Source organism: Cornus florida, unplaced genomic scaffold (assembly GCF_030987335.1).
Source record: "Cornus florida cultivar Cherokee Brave unplaced genomic scaffold, ASM3098733v1 CherokeeBrave_3.0.0_Hap2_Chr10, whole genome shotgun sequence".
Classification (NCBI taxonomy): Eukaryota; Viridiplantae; Streptophyta; class Magnoliopsida; order Cornales; family Cornaceae; genus Cornus; species Cornus florida.
The window spans coordinates 71,696,668-71,715,422 of record NW_026775580.1 but is presented as its reverse complement, the minus strand read 5'-3'; the positions used below and the strand labels follow the sequence as shown (position 1 = coordinate 71,715,422).

The 18,755-nt window shown below is 33.5% G+C and overlaps 1 protein-coding gene across 1 annotated transcript; it reads left to right on the top strand.

The window, feature by feature from the left end:
• Window positions 1–2,331: 2,331 nt before the first annotated feature.
• LOC132278963 (transcription initiation factor IIF subunit beta) lies at window positions 2,332–7,395 on the top strand. The gene is made up of 6 exons (XM_059780870.1): window positions 2,332–2,599; window positions 3,747–3,855; window positions 5,727–5,857; window positions 5,962–6,042; window positions 6,445–6,594; window positions 7,000–7,395. The coding sequence occupies exons 1-6, from the start codon at window positions 2,399–2,401 to the stop codon at window positions 7,117–7,119; spliced, it is 792 nt and encodes a 263-aa protein (XP_059636853.1). The 5' UTR covers window positions 2,332–2,398; the 3' UTR covers window positions 7,120–7,395.
• The last annotated feature ends 11,360 nt before the right edge of the window (window positions 7,396–18,755 follow it).

Sequence of the window (18,755 nt, the reverse complement as noted above, 5' to 3'; positions counted from 1 at the left end):
ACAATATTCAAAATACATTATCAAATGCACTTAACTGGATAACTACTGAATACATTTAGAATTAAGTGCTGAATTGAGTAATCAAATAGCACCATGAAGGATAAGCATCAATTGTACCTTTACTGTTCAACTCGCATAGCATAGTTGCACATTTAGTGAAATATTATCATCATTATTTGAAAAGTGTTCTAATACATTTCTTATTCTTTTAACACTGTATTGAAACGCCCCTCAAATAAATATATGACATAAAATAATATTGTAATGCCAGTTTTACCTTTTTACTTTTTCAAAAATGCTTAAAGAGATGTGTATGCTAATAATCTCATAGTATGGGGTGTAATGTGCACATTTAACCTACTTTAAATAATTTTTCTCATCTTTATAAAAAAAATAAGAATAAATTTATCTCTATATATTTTTCCTATTTGAATTGAGAGTTAAAAAATTTCCAAGACTTAATGTCATTCATAAGTTATAAAGTTTTTTTTTTTTTTCCTAAATCATAAGTTTTAAAGTTTTATTATATGTATTTCCTTTACTGGTTAAATAGAGATAAAAAAATATCTCAAGATATATATATATATATATATATATATATATTTGTTCTCACATTTATTAGATTAATGGAGAGTATATCACATGGAATGAAAACCTCAAAAAAAAAAAAAATTATAATTAGAAAAATAAAGAATTATTCCCAATTATAATTTAATATAGTTATCATTTTCCATTAGATATATAATAAAAAAAATTAAATTAAACATACTTATTCATTATATATATAAAATATACATTTAATTTTTTAAACTTTATAATTTGTAATAAATTTTCACAAATATATATATATATATATACAGATAAAATTCTTTATACAACAAAAAATGAGTGTTCGAATTCAAAACAATAATAATCTTTAGGATAAAGTGCAAAAAATACCCTTGTAGTATGATTAGAGTGCGTATCACACTCCCTATGTGCTAAACAACGTCATTTCGCTTTGCGTCTATTTTCGTCATTTCTCAAAATATGTATTTTAGATAATATGTAAAATGTGTATATAAGGGCAATTTTAAACCAACTCTACTTTAAATGTGTTAGAGCCCAGGTTGTTGTTGAAATAAAAAAAAGCTGTTTTATCAAGGTATCAAAAAATTGCGGTTAGTAAAAAGCATGTTAGGTTTTTTATGACACATTATAATAAGTACTTTTACAATTAAATTATTTTTTAATTTATTTGGTAACAAATTTTTTAAAACACTTCTCTTGCTAATTTTACAATAATATCCTTAAATATGATGTTAACATATTCGATAATAGTAACTTTATTAAGGAAATTGTGTAATTGTCTTTATAAAAAATAAAAAGGACAACATTTTCTAATGAAAAAAAGTTACTTAAAATATTCAACCTTTATTCAAAATGTAATTTTAAAAGTTTCAAATTCTAGTTTCATTCAAACGCTCTACTGAACTAAATTTAGTAAGCATTAAAAGTGTTTTTAATGATTACCAAAGACATCAAAACGCAATTTTTTGAAACAAAAATGCTTTTAAGTAATAGAGAAGCAATCTCAAACAAGCTCTTATAAGAGATTTTTTTTGTATAAATTGGAACTTTAAGGATATTTTCTATGATACCCACTTTAAGCATATTATAGTAGTATTTTTTACAATTGACCCTACTTATTAATGTATAGTTGGTGAACAAAGCTTGAGGCATTCAATTAGGCACAACATTTATGTTTTTGTTTGGTGTGTAATAATAAAATGGAATGTCAGTTCTTACCATTTATTTAATTGATATGTAATTTAAAGTTGGAATGGACATTCTATTGAAATGAAAATTCAAGGCACAATTAAATATATAAAATGACCATTCTAATCCTAAATAATTTTTTTTTTCTTTTAAAAAATAAATTTATAAAAAACCCTTATTTTCTAAGTTCAAAAACTACCGTCACCACTGCCACTAGCTTCAACTATTCCTGGCCTTGCTTAAGTTGGAAAGTGCAGCGTGGTGTGAGTAATATTCGTGCTGTAGCGTAGAGGGGTTGTGTCATGTGTTTTACTCTCTAACTCGTCCACGCTCTGGCCTTTTCCTTTTGTCTAATGAGTCGAGCTATTAATCCCTGCGCTGTGTCCCAGGTTTTCTTAGGTACACCTTTCTCAAATTGGAATTGTCAGAGAGTGTTGCGTAATCATTTCAACACCTCTAACCAATCGGCTCCTTAAAAGTCCTGAAACTCATGTAGACTCGACTACACCCGGTCTCGACTTTTACTTGACCCGTCCAGTTTGGGCCCGGTTCAGTCCTCATTCAGTCTTATTTCAGACAACACCGTCAATGCCATAATAGGGGGAGAGAGAAACTAGAGAGAGAGATAAACGAGAGAGAGATGGATGAAGAGAACAGCAACAGCAGTGGCGGTATCAATTTGGATACAGGAAAGGCCGAAAGATCGGTATGGCTAATGAAGTGCCCACTTCTGGTATCAAAATCGTGGCAATCCCACTCCTCCGCCGCCGATTCTCAGCCCGTTGCCAAAGTCGTCGTCTCCGTCGATCCCCTTCATCCCGAGGATTCCTCTTCTCCCCAGGTACCCCTCTCTCTCGCTTTCTCTCTCTCTCTCTATACATACATATATATATATATATATCTATCTATCTATATCTATTTATATATCTGAACTGTTTTTCAGTTTCTTTGATAATTTGCCCTCTGTACACCATATCTTTATTCACAGGCACATGTGAATTTGATTTGAACTAAATCTCGATCTACCGCGAACGGTTTTATTTTGCACTTTTGCGCATAATTTGATGAATTTGTAAATCCAATTGCTGATTAGTTACATGTATATGGTGATCTATGGAGTTGACGAGTGCGTTGTATTTATACTTCATTGCAAAATCTTGTACACTTCACCAGCAAAACCCTAGCGGGCCTAGCCTATCTCTTGAATAATGTTTAAAGCTTTTTGATTAGTTCGACGATCAGTGGAGGTAGTGACGCTGTTCGTCACTGTATCATCAGCTTCTTGTGATGTCTATTAACTTCGATTATGTGTTTCGTTCATTAATGATGACTGTGATCATTGCGAAACCTCGTCAATTCTCAGAACTTTGTTTTAGTATTTTTTTCCTTCCTAGTTGGTACAAACTCACACACCCCCCTCCAAGGAATTGTTTGCCCAAGAGGAGTCGAACCTCAGACCTAATGCTTCCATAGGCATCAGGGCCAAGTAACTTACCCACCGGACACTTGTTTTAGTATTTTGTTTCTCTACTTCTGAATTTGGTGACATCTGTTTTTGTTGTCTTCTTGTTCTGGCAAGTGTTTGCATTATGGTCAATTTACAATTTCAGTTTCTGGAAAGAATGTGAGAGAATGCAACATTTTTTTATGGAAGGCTATTAAATTAGTCGGAGTATCAAATCGCGTATTTATCAACACATATCTTCTAATGCAGTTACATCTCCTTTTTTATTATTTTATTCCAATTTTTCCTTTTCGGAATGAAATGGGCTTTCGTAAGGCTTACATCATCAATGGAATCCATGCATTTCACTTTTGTTTGTTTTGGGTTGATAATCTCACAGGGACCAAAGCATTTGTGTTTATTGTTGGTTCTCATATGTAGATAATTTCAGGAAATATTTGGTCACAATGTTTGTTATTTGTCAACATTGTTCTTGCACATCTTTCTTTCTGCCATTCTGACATTTTCCTTCAATTACAATCAGTTCACGATGGAGATGTCTGGCAATGAGACAGGGAACATGCCGAAGAGCTACTCTTTGAATATGTTTAAAGATTTTGTTCCTATGTGTATATTTTCCGAAGCTAATCATGGTGAGACTCACAATATATTCCACATTTTTAAGTTTACTTTTGTTTTACTTATTTTTTCTGTATTTTATTTGTTTGATTCATGATAAATGCTATCTTATGCTTTACGGACATAATCTTAGAGCCAATAGAACATTAGAAAGAATAAAAAATGGAGAGAGAGAGAGAGAGAGAGAAATGCTGTTGTCAGGTATTTTTTAACTGGAAAATGGACTGAAGTGGCACGTTAACTTGAATAATGATGCAAACAAGTTTTGTACCCTATCATTTAGTATGATGGGTTGACAATGTGTTAAAGCTTGCTACAGCTTTACTAATTCTGGGTTTGCCTTCTGTCTTTGTTATGGAAAAGTGATGGAGTGAGGTAGTTTTTTCAGTTGTGAGCGACTACTTTCTAACATCTATGCCTATATAATTGGAGAGAGAGAAAAACAATTAGATGATTAGGCGGAGACAGATAGACATTTACATGATTAGGTAAAATAGTGCACAAGCCTTCTTAACCAAGGAGCTAGTGAAGAAAATTTCAGTTTCTTCAAGTTTTGACCATTTGTAAAAACAATATTCCACGAGTAGATTGGGAATGGTGTGATTACAAATCGGAGGCTGTATGTGTTTGCATTAGTAACTTCACATTTTGACAACTATAAGTTTAACGGCATCAAAGGTATTGAACCAATAATTTTTGAGAAATATTTGTCAAATACACTTTCTTACATAAAATAGGACTTGCAGACCATGGTTTTGAATCTTATTTGAACTGCAACATTTATAATTTATAGTAAGTCCATGAAAATGTGGTGATTGCTTACATTTAATTATGGTTAAGGGCATCTAGTAGTTCATCTTCAAAAGGAACCAGAAAGAATAGGGGAGACATTGCAGGTTTTAAGCTGTTCTCAAATCTCGTAATTCATTAAGTGTTTTCATTAAATTATAATTTTTTTTTTTTGTTAATAAGTATTAAATTATAAATTCATAAGTTGAAAAATATAGTGCTTGCCTGCACTTATTTACACGAATAAGATACTATCATACTCTAAAGCCCAGAGGGCAAACTGAACGCTTTCCACAGGTGTTAAGTTTAAGCTAGTAACTTTTTTGGTTTAATGTTTGGCAAGTTTAAGTTGATTGAGATCTTGGCGGGTGGAATTAGTGATTTATTGTTTGAATTCCTCAATTTCTGATTCACATTAGAGTTTGTTGCGATTATGGAACATCAAACCTCAGTCAGTCGTCCATTGCCCATGCCACTATATTTGCTTTGGTGCATGTGTATGTATACATGAATAATAGATAGAGCACTAGCAAGGATTACAATAATATTTAAAAAAAAATTGTACTAAATCTGAATTTTTTAAATCAAAAGATTCATTAAACTTTGCAGGGCTTACAATTAAAATCATCTGCAATCCATCCTATAGAAAATCACCATTAATGTTATATTTAATACCGTAAATATAGTTTCCCAAAATTATTGTGGGGGCCATGGCTCCCCCTTGCCCACCCCTCCCTCTGCCCTTGATTCATCTTATATGTTGAATTAGTGAGCCGATCTTTAACCCTAAATACTAATGAGTTGTAGAATTTGTATAGCTTGGATTAATTTTACCTAATTAGGATCGTCTGACATAATCGCTAATTAAAAGAATATCATATTACACATTGTCTGGTATCACTATAAAAAACATATTATATTAAACCATTTTTTTTAACATTCCATAATCATTACTATGCATCGGATGTATATTGGTGTAGCTTACATGTAGCAGGCTACTTAATGATCCTCTTGTTTATGTCTCACGTTTGTATTGGCTTTTTTTGACTTTAGAATTGTTAACAAATTGGCAAAGGATTGTCATTTTCTTTTTTAGGTAAGGTTGCAATGGAAGGGAAAGTGGAACATAAATTTGACATGAAGCCCCATAATGAAAACATGGAGGAGTATAGCAGATTGTGCCGTGAAAGGACAAACAAATCGATGATTAAAAACAGACAAATACAGGTAGGGTATATCAATCGACATTTCCATTATCTGTTGCATCATTATTTTTAGTATGGATGATTGTCATTCAAATTTTCTTCTCCTTTTCATTGGCTATTCAACAGGTGATTGACAATGATCGTGGAGTGCATATGAGGCCCATGCCTGGATCTGGAATGCTTGGCTTGATTACTTCTAGTTCTAAGGTATTCATTTTTATACCTTCACAAGTAATGAAATTCGAAATCTGTGCAACTCTGTTACCTTATATGTTGGTTTTTTAATGAACTTCATATCCAAGCTTTTGGAGTTTATGTTGCCTTATTAGAACAGAAAAATATCCAATGCTAATGGCCCACCCAACGTGGTCCTCTTCTTATTCAGTTCAGCTAGTTAGCCTGCCACATTGTTTTGTAAACTATTGCACGAACTTGTATAACTATGTAATATAATATTTCATGGAGTTAAACGTGTTTACATATTTTCCCCTGATAATTAAGTTTATATATTCCACCATCAATACATATTTATAATCAAGTATGAAAGAGCATTTGTGTAGGCCATGGAAATGAGAAGTGTATCGTTTACCATTGATTATCTGCATCCAGGATAAGAAGAAAGCAGCTCCAGTTAAGGGATCAGATGTTAAAAGAACTAGGAGAGATCGTGGTGAACTAGAGGATATCATGTTTAAGCTTTTTGAAAGACAACCTAACTGGGCCCTAAAGCAGCTAGTCCAAGAGACAGATCAACCTGCGGTATGTCCTTCTATTTCTTCTATTTTGAATAATTTTGCCAAGTTAGCAGCTCCTTTTCCTGAGATGTATACTTGTCATGGCCTCAAGGTTGAATTGTTGTGCTCAGAAAGATAGAAGATTGATGGTTACTTTTATTTCACAGCTCTTAATTACTTCTATTATGCGTAGTTGATTGATGGTTTTCTAGATTTTAACTGTTTTATAGAATTGCCTCTGTTTTATATATGGTCGTTGACCAATCACTTTGAACATGATAAGGAGAAGTCTTTACACTTTTGTTGGTTAATCTTGTATTCTCATGTTTGTATGAGAAACGATGATTGCATGGTGTCACATCACAAATCTTATATTCTTATTTATAGTAGCACTTGACTGACAGGAAATTTGGATGTTTTTTCTTTGCAGCAATTCTTGAAAGAGATTCTAAATGAGCTATGCGTGTACAATAAGAGGGGAACGAACCAAGGAACATATGAGCTCAAGCCAGAATACAAGAAAGCTGTAGAGGATACAGGTGCTGAATAAATTTTTTTTTTTCTCTGACTGTATATTAGTTACGCAAGTTGGATAGAACTTAATCAAGTGAGGTGTAGTGTTCTTCAATGGTGGCACCCCTATTTTTATTTTTATTTTTATGAATTACTCATGATGCAATTATGAACCATAAATTAGGAAGGGGTAGAGATGTTAAAAGGGTTGTGTACTTTCATATGCTTTTTTCTGAAATGTCTGTTACTGTTATTTTGGCCTATAGTTTGTTATTTGGTTTAGCTTGATATATATCAAATTACAATTTATTTACATGTGGTTTCACTGTTTTATGTTGACCTTGATTATGCTCTCTTCTTTCATTTTGTTTTCTATTTGTTTCATTTGAGGAGTTCCAAGTTTGGAAGCTTCTGTAGACTCTAGGATTTTAAAGAGGAAACCCTATTAGAAAAAACTAGCAGTATAGGAATTCTTTCAACACTATGATTTATTTATTTCTTTCTTTCCTCAAACTATGGTTATTGAAGTTTGTGGAATATGTTTACGGATGTTGGTTTTATGCTCAATTAATTCAATTCAGATTGACCTGTGCCATTCTCAAGTTTGACCAGCTTTAGTAACTTCATTTAACCTTTAGTTCATTTAGGTTCTTTGAGCTTGCGCTTGATCATGGTGTAAACTATTTTTGTTCACGTACCAAATTTGAGATCCGGTATTTGTACCTGGCCCAATTCTGGTTAGTGATGAAGCATAATTCAAGATCTGAGTAAAAGCTTTGTCATGTCAAACCGGCTTGCTCGAGGTGTTTCTACTTTCCAGTCAATCTTCTTTGTCTTTACAATACCTCCGCAGTAGATGCCTATCTCAACATTTCTTACAAGCCAGCTTGATATTAATTTATGGTTGTTAGGGTCAATGTACCTCCATGGAGTGAATGTCCGGTTTTTCTTCAGTAGTTCAATGTTCTTCTGTCTGTGGCATTCTAACTTCAGGTGCTAGCATTCAGTATTCCAAGTCATTTTAATATACATATATATGTCTGTGTTTTATGCAGGGTAGCTATTCTCATACTCAAACCATTCTCTTCACGCTTTTAAGCTTGAACCAAGTAACGGCCCCAATATTTAATACACACACACACACACATTTGGTTGTTATCAACTAAATAAACAAAATAGGGATTTGGTTCTTGGATGGGCTCCTCGTTGGGCATGGCTTCCTTCCTTTAGAAATTTTTATACTAGCTAATGTGCACATAAATATGTATGACAAAAGTAATGATTAATGTGGTTACTCAGTATTTCCTAACAATCAGTTTTCACCATCCTTCCATAATCCATATTCAACTTTTGTTCATTAGAATACATTTTCTGTTGTTTGTCCTTCTCTATTTTCAAATTATATATTTCTCCATGTAATAGTCATAATCCTGGCAATCTTTTATTGCAAAATAAAATTAATGGCAAGTGAACGTCATAGTATGGTACTAATGCTCTTGATTATAGATAATCTTACTTTTTCATCGACCAGTAGACATGAGACGCGCATCAAATGAACAGCCAATATATACACTTCCTCACACCATTTATTATATCACACTATCAGCATATACATTGCTTAATAATTTTACTAAGATAATAATAGATCTTTTATTTAATAATAGTCTTTCTAAATTATTATTACTAGAAAATAAAGCAATGCCCTCATACCTCTCTGCAGAATCAGGTTATATGTTTCGATATTGGCTATTTGTTAAATTTAGATTGGTAGTGTTTAGTTTTACTTGAACTTGCTAAGAGTATTGTAAAGATGACAATGAAACAATCTGAGCTTAGACATGAAACTATATCATGATGTAAGTTTATAGCAGAAGTCAGGTCAACTTCAATTGGGTATTCAAACCAACACAAAAAGAGAATATGAAGTCTAATAGAAAGAAATAGATGACAAAAAATTTGCATGATTGTTTGACCTTTCTGCTGTTTAGGGACTTTATGTTTTTCAATTAGTGCTATGAAGTTCTTTTTTCTTTTTTTTTTTTTTTTTTTTGGAAGAGGGAGGGGAGGGGAAGGTGGGGAGTATGCAGTGCATGGTGCATACCCATTGTATGTCCTGCCAACACGTGTACTGAAAGGGGAAAATTAGACATAGACTCAACCTTTGTTAAGGTGGCTACTATGATACTTGAACTGCCTGTTCATGCTGGTCTGTTTGAGTTTTTACCATTGCGCTAAGCACTGTGCTAAGTAAATATCTACTCAACGTTGGCTGGGTCAGATGTGCTTCTGTTTTTGAAGACCCTTCGTTAAAGTTTAATTCAAGGATAATTTATATTTGAGCTTATGAGCACATAAAAGGAGCTGTCACCATGAAGAACCACTTTAAACATAACATGAATTGAGGTCTGCTTGGATCAGTTAGGCCCTGTTTAGGAGGACCCAAGTTGAAGTTTTATTGAAAGACATCGGGTTTGGGATCATGTAAGTGATGATCCTGACAGAAGATGATTATGTCTTTTCTGTAAGTGTTGTAATTTGTTCTGAACTAAAACATCGATATCTGAAATGCAGCTGGACAGTTTGTATATTTTATACGAGGCAGGTTCTTTGGTTGTTCATTGTTAAGAATTGGCCAACTGATGCACAAAATTTTGATCATATGCCTGATTTCCTAATCATTGGATTTCATGAGGATTGGTGTGGCCCATTGGATTTTTTCTCCCTATATCGCCCTTCCCCCCAACCACCCCCCCCCAAACATAAAAAAAATAAATAAATAATAATAGAATGAAGATATAGAAATAAAGTAATTGCCTTGCATTTTGTTATTTTGTCTTGATGGAACAGTTGCATTATTTATTTTTTATTTACCCAAAAAAGAGACAACAAGTTTCATTAGATGTTATAAAATGGAACTTCTTTTTAAAATTTTGCACATGGTTTGAGTTGTTAACCTCGTATACCTGATTTTGAGTTGAGTTCGTTATTTCTCAAACTTGGCAATGCAAAAGTGTTAATTTGAGTTTATTGGAAGATGAAGTGAAGTAGCAAAATAAAATCTAGAGGATGATAGCTTAATAACTTAAGAATTGATCTCAATTAATTGGATGATGTGTAATGGGAGCAAAAATTTCCCTTTTTATATTATATTTAGTTTTCTTGTGTTTGATAGTTATTTTTATGTGCAAATGAAATAATTGTGCAGGATTTCTTTCCTGTACTAAATGATTACTCTTGTAGAAGGAAAGAGAAGATTTTTTATTTATTTATTATTATTTTTTTTTAGGAGTAACAGTGCGGTGTCTGCCACAGTTGTTAGTGTGCTGGAGTAGCCTGCAGTTTTGATTATGCAGTGGGTGATTTTGAGTGGAAGTCTGCCACTTAGTTGTCAAAAAAAGATGCTTTGGAGTTCAGTTCTAACTAATACTATTACCATTTATGTCTAGTGGTGCTTATGGAAGGAGCGGAATAGATCTTTCGAAGGGGAGGAATCTTCCTTAGGGGCCTTGAAGTTTCATATTATTAGCTCTCTTTTTAGTTGGGGGAGAAATTGTATATACATTGATGAGTTTATTGATTTTTTGGGTTCGGTGGGTCCTTAGGACCTTGTCTCTGGCTTTGGCCTCTGTATAGTTCTTGGGACGCATTCCCCGTTTGAATGCTTTCTAATACATTTTACTTATAAAAAAAAGAAGATAGTATCAGGTGAACTCTATGGAGCAGATCATCGTGGGATATTCAGCTGGAAAAAAAGGAGGTGCTTGGGAATGTAAATTCTAGGATATAGTTTTATGATTGCCTTGTGATTTATGAGATGCACCCTTGTTTTTGAGAAATCACCGAGAGAGGCATCCAAACAAGCACGACCAGAACTGATCTACGCATTACCAAAAGAGATCACTACAGAAATAGGCTGGAAGAATGTTGTGGAAATGGAATCTAAAGCTTGACTTAATGAAGTGCAATTTGAAGTCAGTTCCAATCCGTTAGATGATATTTGCATGATTTTAGCTTACTCTGAAGTTGAAACATACTAGAGCCACAGGGCAATTAGCCAATAGATATTGAGTGGTTGTCAGGATAAAACACAAGTAGTGGATCAAAGATTAATGATCCTCCAATTCCAGTATTTACTTAAAACCCCTCAGATAAAATTTTATCTTCCCTTCTTGTCAGAGGTAGGCTGCGATTCTTGAGGCTCTGAATGCTAGGAATAAGTTTGTGATATGCGTACAGGTTGATGTCTCCCTGCGCTGCCCATCACATCTCAGTATAAATTTTGCTAAGGAACTGTGTCATTATTTAGTTTATTAGGGGTGTTTTGACGTCCAAATTAAATTGGTTTGCCTCATTGCATCTTATTTGGCTCTCTTTTTTTCTTTTTCTTTTCTTTAATTTTTTATTATTAAGTAAACATCTTGTAAATTGTATCTTACAGAAATTGTGGCCATAGATAGTAAAAATTGATATGCTTCTATTTTGTGAAATCCTGAAATTGATCCTATCGCCCAGAATTGTTTGAGCAATTTATTCTTTCTAAAGGCACCATCATATGTGATAGAATGTATCTCAAATCTCATTTGCATAATTGCCATGCCATTTTCTAAGGACTTCACAATTACGAAAGCAAGATTCAGCTTAAGGCATTGAAATTAGTGTTAGCCATGTCATCTTTGTATAGCAAATGAACAATGAGATATTACATGGTTTATTTATAATAATCGTCATTCTTGCCTTCATCTCATATAAACCTGTCTCCCAAATGGACTCTTATTTTCGATTCTTTTCTATTACAAGTCATTTATCCTATTGTATTTAATTTTTAAATTTGTTTCTAATAACTTCATCCCATGTTAGTTTTGGTTAGCTTTTCTGTCTCTTACTTTCTCCTATTTTATCACGATTTGGCGCAACTCATATTTCTTCCTCACTTAGATTAGCAACCCTATCTATTTTAGTCACTTACCATTCATCCTAACAATCTCATTTTAGTTACATCAATGTGTTGTTCTTATTTCTTTTTTAATGCCTCTCTGTTATCACCTAAAAGCCTTTTAAAAGATATATTATGTGTTTCCTGGAGAAGGATTTTCTTGTCATATAAATCTTTCAAGAAACATATCAATTGTCCCTTGACAAGGGGTTGAACCAAGTTGATTGAAAATCTAAAGATAGCCACTAGACTAACATGTACATTTGTTGTTTGAATATTTATGATGCCATGTTGATCCTTTTCTCGAATATCATCATTACGCGCATTTCCACGTTAGTGCGCCGGTCACGGAAACCTAATTGTTTGATTTTTCTAAATCGTTTCATTATGCTTTTCCTTTCCGTGTTGAACTATCCAAATTTCATGCCTTGTGCTTGGACAAAGATCAATTTTTCTACGACAGTCTCGTTGACACGTATGCAGTGTCCAACTCTGGCTTACCTAGTAAAAAAGGGAAAATACTCAAAGCCACAAGTTGGTAGAGTTTCTAGGGCTGTATTTGATTTGATTAGATTATATGGATTCTATACAGGCTGCTGTTCTTTTAGGTATCTCTTCTAAATGTTTGAGTAGATTATCTGAATTGTTTTTCCTTAACACTAAATCTTCTTGTTAAGAAGGAATTTCTAATAGATTATGAGTTTCTGCTTGATGGAACTTGTTATTCTCCTCGAAGATGCTTTGCAGACACACAAAATGTTCTCTTCGGAGCCCCTCATCTATAAACTCGAAAGCTCACTACAAGACAAGGAAGCTTAACTATGTTGATAACTGCTATTTAGTTGCATGGATTTGATTAATTAAATTCTATTCAGCATGAACTAATTGACATTAACGACTTTTTGAACATACTATGATGTGCCTCTTCGAGTGAGAGTTGGACACAATGTGCCAGGATTGAGCTCTTGTTGCGCATGAATGGCCACCATTTATCTGTGAGGAGCATGCGAATAACGATGAGGATATTGAAAGGGACCCACTAGGAATCTTCTTTGTCTCCTTTGGGTGATCTTTAAGGCATCATTTGCCCAAAGATTCCTATACCATCTTCTCAAATGAGATGCTGGGCATGGGATCAACTTGACTTGGAACTTAATATGTTAAATGGTCTTCTGGAGTACCTTAGTTATGGGACCCTTCACTGTGTGTGGTGCATTTTGAAGGAAGTGGTGATGGAGACTGTGTCACTCCCATGAACGTGGATGTCAAAGTGGGTGACCAATAAATGAGGAGAGAGAAAGTTTGTCAAGATTGTATTAATGGGGGATAGAAGGAGTGGTCCTACACTTTAGTGGCATGCATGATATTTTTGAATCAATAATCGTTTAGATTATCATTGAATTTAGCCAATTTCTTTACATCTATTTTGGCCATTGTGCGTTCAACTGATCTGCTAAATGGATATGATAGTCGTTATATTTTTATTATTTTATCTTCTATCAGGCCAGATTCTTGTTCGTTCTATGAAGTGCTATAAAGATTATCTAGTTTCATTGTTCTGCAACTTTTTTCCAACTTGTGACAGAGGTTTCATATGAATGAAATATGAGATTGATTTTTAGTCACATTTGGACGACTTTGATTGAGATATGGTTTCTACTTAAGTTCAATTTTAGTTTATATGACAAAATATGTTAATTTACTTTTTGATTTGCTTATTTGATTGAGATATGGTATATATTTAAGTTCAATGTTAGTTTATATTACAAAAATATGTTAATTTACTTTTTGATTTACTTCTTTGATTGCGATATGGTATTTAAGTTCAATGTTAGTTTATATGACAAAAATATGTTAATTTACATTGTGAAACAAAATCTGTTCAGGTGCCTTTTGATGCATAGAAATGTAATTATCATTCGATGGAATTCAAGTATTGAACAGGATTGATATTTCTATCAAAAGTAGATTAGTTTTTCTGTATTATTATTTGGGACTATATATATATATTTATGTTCAAGCTCTGAGCTTTTTAGTAATTGAGTTTTTTGCCTTATTGACATTTACAACAATGCTCTTGCGGCCTCTCTTTTTCCATTCTAAGAACACGAAGAACCGTGTAGCCTTGGAACAGAATCTTGGAATACAAGCATTAGCTTATTATGCATCTGGTTGAATATAATAAAGCAAATGTGTGTAGGATCAGCTATTAATCATCGTACACAAATTTGAAGTCATTGACTTGTATGCATTAGTTTAGGAAGAAAATTTTAAAGATTAGCACGAATTAAAGAGAAACAGTAGAGAAAAGCGATTTGGTCAAATTTGATGGCTGTGATATCATAATGTTGTAATTGTAAAAAACATTGTGCAGTCAAAAAGATAGAAATCGATTAGCACTGATTGATATTGATGGGAAGCATCATCGATGAATTAGACCTTTGTGTTTAGATTGTTGTACACACAATTTGTTTATGTTTACACGAATGCATCGGATGTGGTTGTCGTATTAACAAAAGCAGGGTGAAATTATCTCCCGAATATCTGTTATAATAGGTGTATAGTTGGTGGAATAACTTTATGCTCTAAAAGAGCCAAGTGAAAGCAATAAAGGTTTGCTAGTGCGTTGATCCCCTAGCAGGTAGAAAACCAGGTAGGAGCCAAGCCGCAAAAAGCTAGGAGGATCATCCAAACAAGGGAAACATGTTGTTTCAGAATCTTTAAAAATATCACTTCATTTATCAAAGCTCGAGATAATGGTCTTGTAACTGCTGCTGTTGTTGTTGTTGTTTTCTTATTTTTGATGAAAAAGCAAAAGATGGAGAGAAAAGAGGCGGTTGTGATCATGAGCCACTTCAGAAAGTGATGCTTAATGAAAATGGCTAAATTTTGTGGTCACCTTTTGATTCACCTACTCATCTGGTGGCATTCTTGCAGTGTTTGGTCTTCTCTGCAGGCTGATATTGATCATTGATTGATATTATTTTGAATAGTAGGGGGTCAGACTCGAGATGGGGGATCCTCTGCAGGACATTACGTTGGATGGTCTGGATCAAAATGATCTAAGCCACCCAAAGTGATTTTGTGATGTAGGTAGTTGATCGATATTATTTGAAATAGTGGGGTCAGACTTGCGATGGAATATGTGAAATTGTTTGAGCCGTTCAAAGTAGTACAACAGTATTGCAGAGGATTTTGGCTCCATAAACTTGCAGCTTAAATACCATATATGTTCAAACTCATTTGATTTTTTTCAGTTGGGATTTGAATATATTATATTATATTATATTATATGTGTGTGTGTGTCTTATGACAAGTGAAAGAAGATGCTACTCAAGCTAGTACTTGATAAAATTTAAAAGGGGGACACACTACAAGAAAATGTGGTTAATATACTTATGCTTAGTTTGAGAATATCAGATAATGAACTAATTTTTTTTTAATATATTTTTATATTCTAATATTAGTTGCCGATTAGATACTCCTAAACGCACTCCAGAGTCAAAGATGAAAGGGCATATGCAATAAGATGCCACGTCTTTGTCACCCAAGCTTTGACGATAAGAGAAAGGACCCTGTCATGGACTGATGTTTACCTGACTCTCTAATTAGAGGCCTACCAATAGCATGCATGGTGGGATGCTCATGAATTTGATTGCAGAAAATTATGAAGATTGGGAAACATGAACCTTAATTACAACTTTCAAAGTGTAGTTTGACTTGCTCTAGATTAGGTTTCATGAATCTCCAACACTGAACGGGATTTATCAAGAACAACCCATGTATATACATGCATTTAACTAAGATATACAAACACCAACTTTATTCTTGTCCGCAGACGACTCAACACTGTTAATCAAAGCGAAAATGATGTTTGTGCATTGAATTCCCTTCTCAATCATACAACAAATCCATGATTGAGTTTCAAACTGTGAAGTGGCTCGAATTTTGTTTTGGCTCGCTTTGCCTTGAGACTTGGAAAAAGAAAATTAGGAATTTTTTTTTTTTGACCCGTTTTCTCTTGTGGATTGTGAATTTGGTGATAAACTCTATTATAACCTGTTTATAGTTTGTGGCGTGGCCACGTGGGAGAGACGACGGCAGAAGTTATTTGTCAAGACGCGAATACAAGGTTTACGTCAAATTACGTAAATTTTTGTATCTCAAAAAGTAGACGAGTTTATAATAATTTCATATTATTTTAGTGACACATTGTTATTCGTATGTTCCGTAAAAATGTAATTCCAATCTTTATTGACTTCATATATATATATATATATATATAAAGTTCAAACAATCACTAAACGCCTATTTATGTGTGTGATATTATTGGATGCTCAAGCAACGAATATTATTTTGTTTTAAGGAGTAATAGCTCTATTTGATGATATAACATCATGTGCATCCGTACCAAAAGCTGTGGTGAAATAAACCCTAAATAAGTAGCAATGAACCACATATTTTTCTTCTGGTACGATCAAATAACATTGAGAAAAAAAAAAACGCACATGATGTGTTGGTGAGTCAGTCTATACGTATCATCATATAAATGTATATTGCTTCTGAAAACAAAAGGAAACAATTAAAACCCCCAAAAAAAAAAAAGAAAAAAGAAAAAGAAAAAGGGTCAACCTCAAGAGATAAGTATCCATATAGCTCTCGATTGGTATATACTTTCTCGTCCTTTATCTATGCTCAATTGCCCATGCAGACCAAATGAAAGTCCACTATTCTCTTCATCTTTTTGCCCTACCATTTTTGAATTTAGCGACCTCTTCTTTTTATCAAAATCCAAAGTAGAGGTTAAAAGTTGAAAAAAAAAAAAAAAAATCCCATGTTTCCTGCAATCTTTATCTTGAAAGTTTTGTTAATTAAATCACAAAAGCATTTAGTATAACAACTAAAAAGTTACAATGTAGGCCCTCTCACCAAACTCATACGGCTTGTTGTCTTGAAAATATTTTTTCCTCTAAACTTTTGTGTTGTGGGAAGCACACAATTCTTGAATTTTGTGAATCTCACTGCGACGACTACTAGAGTTGTGAAGTCTTGGTCTTCCTTTAGATTCGTAACTTTATGTCAAGAAACTAATCCATGAAAAAGAAAAAATAAATAGAAAGAAAAAGAAAGGGCTAAAACAATAAAACCCATCTATTGTTTCCAAAAACCACAAATAATCCTCTCAATTAACAAAAAAAATCATTCCGAACTAATAAAAACTATTATATTGCCTTTTTTCACTATAGGACCGTTAACTTATTGCAAATTGACAAAAATGACCTTTAGAGTATAATATTAATTTAAAATTTAAAGATAATTTTTTTAAATGACAATTATGTCCTTCATGGAGTTCGCCACAAAAATCAAAATTTCCATTAATAGATTTTTTTGTCACACCTTTTCGTCCAAATATATATATATATATACATATATTTCTAACTTATATATGTAAATAAATATATATATGGGAAAGCTTATTCCCATATTTTTGGGACATATATACCCTTAAAATATAGTTCTCTATGGTTTATATAAGGGCTATTTGACTCATTTAAATGATAGTTTTTTATTTTTTTTAAATCTCTTGTATCTGCATCGTATAGCACCGCCACCATCCCCACCTTATTTCCACCACCACCTGCAAAATTGAAGGCACAACCGCCGCGATCAGTGGCGCCAACACCACCATAATTTTGTATTTTAGAGAATAAACCACCACCAACACATACCGCTACCACCGACCACCACTAGTTTAAGACGGCAAATTAACGAAATCGGGGTAAAACGATAATCTTCATGTTGGAAATCTCGCAGTTGTCGGTGTTTTGGCTAAGTGATGCTTCTGGCAACACCGTCAACTCTGCCTCACAAATCGTTCAGCCTCTTCTCTGCATAGGAAGCAGCCACCGATGCTGACAAATCTCAAATTAGAAGCAGATATATTAGCTGTTGCTGGTATTGTTATTCTCCATATTCTTCTTCCAATACCTCAGCTGCCTCGTTAATTTTGCCTTCGACTATAACTGAATCCGACGAAGTCAATCGGTTCTACTATAGGGGTTGTGTGTGACTCGTGGTTGATGACTGATTTTGGAGAAATAGGTAATTGGTGGTGGTGGCGGCGGTGCCGCCGCATTTGGTGTCTAAATTTCCATTCTACAATTGCGTCCACACCAACAAATCACGCATTGTTAATTATCAGCACCTGAATCCAAATCCTTTTTTTCTCTATCGATTTCTTTATTTTTGCTTTAAAATAATGATCAAACACTAGCATATTTTTGTTAATTATTGACCAAGCATTGTAGTTGTTTTGTGTTGTGTGTCGTGAGAGTAGAGGAAGAGGATGACGATGAAGAAGAACAAAGAAGGATTTGGTGGATGTTCAGTTGCAACATATCTGACTGAGGCATGCACAAACTAAAGTAGTGTTACAAGGGTAGTTTAGTCATTATGTAATTAAAAGGGCAGTATGGTCAGAATAATATGCACATGACTCTCACATGATTTTCTCCAGTTAGTTTTAGGCGGCTACTTAACCGAATGGGGGTGATGTGATGGTTTTTAGAAAAGATTAGGGGGGTAATGTGATAGTTTCTTTAGTTGAGGGGGTTAGTTGATAAATTTTATAAACAATAGGGGATTTTATGATTTTAACCTAAAAAGAAAACAAGAAGAGTAAATTATATTGACATTTCCTGAAGTTTGGTACAAATTATACATGGTTATTTTCACCTCCT